The sequence below is a fragment of the Artemia sp. Qi Xiang Cuo genome, unplaced genomic scaffold (genome assembly GCF_049724085.1).
Source record: "Artemia sp. Qi Xiang Cuo unplaced genomic scaffold, ASM4972408v1 HiC_scaffold_3163, whole genome shotgun sequence".
NCBI classification, from domain to species: Eukaryota; Metazoa; Arthropoda; class Branchiopoda; order Anostraca; family Artemiidae; genus Artemia; species Artemia sp. Qi Xiang Cuo.
In genome coordinates, this window is record NW_028300558.1 from 21,019 (window position 1) to 27,005 (window position 5,987).

General features: G+C 40.1%; 1 protein-coding gene across 1 annotated transcript; it reads right to left on the bottom strand.

The window, feature by feature from the left end:
• Window positions 1-551: 551 nt before the first annotated feature.
• On the bottom strand, window positions 552-5,360 carry LOC148938531 (uncharacterized). The gene is made up of 3 exons (XM_089107720.1): window positions 4,719-5,360; window positions 4,071-4,648; window positions 552-654 (listed from the first exon to the last, which is right to left on the bottom strand). The coding sequence occupies exons 1-3, from the start codon at window positions 5,358-5,360 to the stop codon at window positions 552-554; spliced, it is 1,323 nt and encodes a 440-aa protein (XP_088963846.1).
• Between the last annotated feature and the right edge of the window lie 627 nt (window positions 5,361-5,987).

Consider the following 5,987-nt stretch of genomic DNA (forward strand, 5'->3'; position numbering starts at 1 on the left):
CAAAGCGTTTTCCCTTCAAAGGGTTGATGATGGCAAGGAATAAAAGAGCAGTTAGTTTCGTCCCTTGGGGGCAGCCGTAGTTCTGACCACTCTCAGCAGGTGTGTTGGGCAAACAAAGGATAAACTAATTACCGTAGACTTTGGAAGTAGGCCAACGATTCAGCCTGCAACTCAGACTTAAGCCATTTTAAACCAACTCAAGTCTTAACTCATTTTTGCCCCAAGTTTCCGCAATCTACAAATCACCCTTCAGTCTGATAGATTGAAAATCATTGCAAGATTCCGGTCTGAACAATGTGTGAAATGCTTACCTTCATGCTAAAAGGTCATGGATAGAAGGGCGGTGGGTCGAAGGGCCATGGGCTAGATTTTTAGCTCTAATCATAGTGCCTTAAATCTCCTTCATGATTTTAGTCTTAGCAAGCTGCAGGAGGCTCACCTTTTTACTACTAAACTTTTTTGGGGGAGAATGAACAATTTGAATATCGTAGGAGCATTGCACTTTGCACACAGCGTTGTTTATTCTCCCCTCCCCCTGAAGACACATTTTTCTAATCTTTTGACCATTTTAAGTGAAATTGCAATTTCGGAATTTTAATTCGTTCCCTTATGAGGCTACAGGGTTTCTTGGGACAAGTTGGACAGAGTGGAACCCTGAAATAAATGGTTAATTTTATTCATTTAAAATTTATATGGGATTTTAATAGACTGGGCAGTAAATTTGACGAACCACATGGAACATCAGACGAATTTCATAAAAAAAAAGAATAATAAAAAAACGTACACTTTATTGTTAGCATCGAAAACTAACTAATTCTGATTATATAATGGATATATACTCGGTTCAAGTACCCTTTGTATAGTGTCACTGGAATGTTTGCCACTGGTGTCTGGCCGGAAGTTATGAACACTTACCAATTATATACGGTGAGATTCACCTTAATAAGCTGCCCAGGGGTATCGTTTGTTTAGGCATATTAGTTTCTGCACTTGATTATTAGTTTCTGCACTTGAGTTTCTGAAGCCGTTTCTGCACTTGATTTTTAACTTCTTCATTTGATCAAAAATGTTTTTCGTGACAAGAGCCTGTTTATGGGTTCTAAACAAATCAATATATGAAAGGCAAAATTAGAATAGTATTGTTATTTGGAGCCATCTTTCTCCTCAGTTTCAATTAATTTCTTGGTTTAGCAGTACCACATGTGGATACATATTGTCATGAAGGAAAATCACACCTTTAGTCAAGAATCCACGACGTTTGTTTAAATGACAGGTTTTAAGTCATGCTTACAGCATTCCGGAGTTTACAGGAGCCTACCTTGTCCTGAAGATACAGGAGTCAATAACAACCATGGTTATAGCTTTATTTTCACCAAAAAGTACTCTTTCCATTTCTACATACATGTTGTGGTTTCGTTACTAAATTGGCGACTATTCTCCATAAAAAAATATTGTATCAATTTGGGGTGCTTCCACGCATGGACTTTTTCCTTTTTTATTATTTAATTGTATTATTTATTTAGTCATGATGATTGTATATGAGATGCTTTGAAGTGCCGACATCATTTTGTTCACTTGACTAAGCTTACCACCATACCATACTAGAAAAACCTGATTAAGGTAATCTAAGAATTGTACTAATAACAACAAAGTATTGACGATGATATCAAAACTATTAAAGAAGTGAAACCCATTAAAGAAGGGAGTCCTGGACGTATCCAGTGGAAAAAGCAATGTAATTTTTTTTTTATTTAATTATTCTAGTCAGTTGTATTACTCCAGTATATTGTTCTTCGAAGAATAATACCTACACTTGTGTTCAAACATTTTTCAAGAATTTTTGGTTTGTGGTGGTCTATCCGATATTTTATTCGCTGGTTGTTTTCTCTGAGACAGTTCTGATGAACTTAACGGAAGTTGAGTGTAACAACTTCGAAGTTGGGGTATTCAGTAAGGGTATAAAACTAGTCCGTGGTTCATTTAACCTTTTAAATGCCGCTATCATACTTTGGAAATATTTCCTTATGGCGTTGGGAGCTGTTTATCTGGACGACCAGTTTTTTCAGAATTAGCCTGCCCAACTATTCAGTTGCACTAATTTGGGGTTCGTTCGAAATTTTTATTGGGGATATTTTTCCACAACTCTTTTTCCTTGCTGCCAAAAAATGCGCCATTAAGAAGTTCACTCTTGCCCGTATTTCTTTTTTTTATTTTTGGATTTTTCTTTGTATCTTCATTATTGGTTTCCTATCCCATCATGATAGGGCTGAATCTTTTTCAGGGTATACCCTGGAAAGGCAGCCACTGGAATCCATACTACGTTGTAGAACCTGAAAATTTAGAACCTGAAAATTCTGAACCACAGTCTAGTTTAAGCATTTTACTCTTCGTTGATACCCACTATGATCTAGGGGGTGAAAGGGGTGGGCGCCCTCCTCCTAGTGTAGTTTAAAATGGTATGGGTCCCTAGTGCAAAATATACTTTTAAGTGTGGCTTATGTTCAAGTGTGGTTTATGTTCAAGTGTGGTTAAATTTGCTAAAAATGCATGTAAAATTGTTTGTTAATTAAAATAATGCATATATATATATGATAGAAAACGACTTTATTGCTCTTTAGATTTCATCTTCTACTGCGTATAGGTATTGGTCGAGAACAACTAATGCAGGTTGATCATTTGATATCACCGTATTACTTACTTACTTATGTCCCATCCATCCTTGAAGGTCGTTTTGGGGCCTCTTCTTTAACCAGTTCATTGATGTGCCTCCTGTAGGTGCTTCTGTTGTCGGCCAGGCGGCAGAGTTGTGATAGGTTGTAAGGTGAGAAGTTTTCTTTCCATCTCTTCGCAGGGCGACCTCTGGGTCGAGAACCGTGTACTCGTCCATCGAAGGCTATCTTCGGGAGACGAGTGCTAGCCATGCGTTGGGTATGTCCAAGCCATTTGAGTTGCTGTAGTTTAATTTTGTCCAGTATTGTAAATTTGACTTTCAGATTATGGAGAAGCTTGGAGTTGGAGATTCTGTCATGGAAGGTGATACCAGCGATGCGTCGTAGGGATTTGGTTTCAAAGGAAACTAGGAGGCATTGATCGTCTGTTTTAAGCGTCCGGGATTCACAGGCATAGATGGCGATCGGAATAATGATCGGTAGAGAAGAGTCTCGTTTTGAGAGTTGTTGTTAAGTTCTTATTCCTCCAGTTTGGCATCAGAGCTTTAAAAATGGAGTTTGCAAGTGTCAGGTGTCTCTTGATGTCTTTGAGTTGGTTTTTATCATAAGTAAGTAAGCTCCCAAGGTAGGCGAAGCCTTCCACCCATTCAATGGTACCTTCACCAAGCTGAAGGCTGAGATTTACCTGTGAATCGAATTTGCGTGGACAGCGCATGGCTTTCATTTTGAGGTGTTGATTGCCATCCCGAAGAGGTTGGTGGACGAGTGAACGCTGTTAGCCTGAGATTGTAGATCTTGAAGGGACTCGGCTATTAGGACTATGTCATCAGCATATGCCATATGCGTATGCGTTTGTCTATCATCACTCCTCCGACAAGGGCGCCGGGCGGGTTATCTGTGAGTGAAAGGGCTGCAGTTAGGAAGAGATTAAACAGGTCCGGTGATATTAGGCAACCTTGAAGTACTCCGGTAGAGGTTTTGAAGCTCTCGGTAAGTCCTTCTCCAGTCATGACCCGGCTACTGAACTTCTTATACATGTCTTTGATCAGCGAGATCAGGTTGGATGGGATGTCAAAGTGAAGAAGGATGTGCCATAGACCTTCTCTCCATATCCGATCAAAAGCTTGTTTAAAGTCTATGAAAAGGTGGTAGATGCTGCGGCCAAGTTCGCTATACTTTTCCATGATCTGCCGAACCGTGAATATCTGATCAATTTTTGATCTATTAGGACGGAAGCCGGCTTGGTATTCCTGAATAACCATTGAGGAAATGGCTCGTATACGCCCGAGCATGACTCTTGTGAGGATTTTTGCTGCGTGGCTGGTAAGACTTATTGGGCTGTAGTTGTCGCAGACAGCTTTAGAGCCTTTCTTATGCAGGGGGATTATCGTGGCTTCGCACCAGGGTGAGGGGATGTGACCTTTATCCCAAACAGCTTTGGCAATTTTGTGGCAAAGGCCAAGGAGTGGTTCGCAGTTTACTTTCATTATTTCAGTCTGGATTCCATTGGGGCCGGCATCTTTTTTTGTTCTCAAGTCTCTGATAGCTGCTTCTATTTCAGAGTGAAGAGGGGGAGGACTTGGATCTGTAGAAGTTATAGGGAAAGTGTTGAGAATTGAAGGGTCTGGGTGGATGTCCAGATTCAGTTTATTTTTAAAATGGTTATTACATCGAGAGCAGATTCCGTCTGTGGATTGTATTTGGTTTCCATGTTCGTCGAGAAGGGAACACGCTTTGATTTCCTTCTTATTGGCCAATTCCCACACTCTACTATACATGTAGTGGGGGTCTCCTTTCTTGAAAGCCGATTCACATTGATCACACGTTTCTTTAATAAAAGCACGATGCGCACGTCTGATGGATTTCTCAACAGCTCGTTTGAGTTGCTTGTACCGGTCCCTACTTTCTTTATCATGCTTGTTCGTGAGTTGGCGCTTTTCGTCGTAGAGTGAAGTGATCTCGTCTGTTATCCAAGGATTCTGAATGTTATTTTTGGGTACCCAGTGTGGAATGAGCAACATCACATATGATTTGTGTGCTGCTAGTCACCAGGTTGTCGATATCTTCCTTAGACAGGATAGGTGGAGATCTCGACGTGAGCTCCGAATTTTTTTCGGATAGAATGGTGATATAGGTCATACATGTGTTTTCGTCTTTCAGTAGATCTACTCGAAACTTGGGGGTTTTCTGAGATAACTTTGATGCTGTTTTAAGTCTTGTTTTGAACCTAGACATGCCAAGCGATTGGTCGCTGTCAAAGTCACCACCAGCTAGCGTGACTGTGTTTAGGACAGACGTTTTCCAACGTCTAGACACAAGGATGGAGTCTATTAAGTTTTTAATTTTTCCATCCGGCGAGGTACAGGATGTCTTACGGTGAGGTCTGTGCTTGAACAGTGTGTTTGTAATGATTAAATCGCTGTCCCTGCAGAATTCGATAAGGCGTTCTTCTCTTCTGTTCATTTTTCCATGTCCAAATTTGCCCATTATATCTTCGTGTCCTGTGTGGTTGTTTCCGACGATGGCGGTGAAGTCACCAATGACAAAGATTATGTCCTTTTTAGGGACAGAATCAACCAGACTTTGAAGCTGGAGATAGAAGTGTTCAGACTCTTTGTCGTCTCTGCTGGAATCCGGAGTGTATACTTGGATAATTGTGAGGTTGGTGGGTGAACCTTTCAGGCTGATCATGATGATCCGTTCCGTGAGGGGGGTTACGGAGATTAAGGATTTTCTGGCTTTATTAGACAGTAGGAAACCTACACCTTGTCGATGTTTCTTATCATTACGTCCCGAAAGTAGAAGGGTAACATCTCCATGTTTCTCCAGTGACTGGAAGATGGGTTTCGGCGAGACCGATAACGTCCCAGCTGTACCGTTTTATCTCTCTTAGGAGTAGGTCTATTTTTCCTTTTTTAGGGAGGATTCTAGTGTTGAGGGTACCTATTGACAGTTTCGTTTCAGAGTTCAGTGAGGTAACATCAAAATTGAATTGGATATTATTCCTGTCTGGATTTATTTTGGTGAGGTCATAATTTATTCCAAATTAGTTGATGACCTGAGTTAAGAGGATTAACTTTAAGAGGATTATAAAATGGAATCTACTGTGTATTTATTTTCACCTACATTTTGATATTTATTAACTTAGTATTTTTTTCTGAATCAATATTGAGACTTTTTAATTTGTGGTGAGTGTAATAGCCATGAAAAGCTCCGACGAAATGCCTGAACTTGTATATTCTCCAGTTCTGAATTTTATTCAAATTAATTTGTTAAGCGGAATTGAGGAGGATATTATTAAAAGACATGGTATGGAGT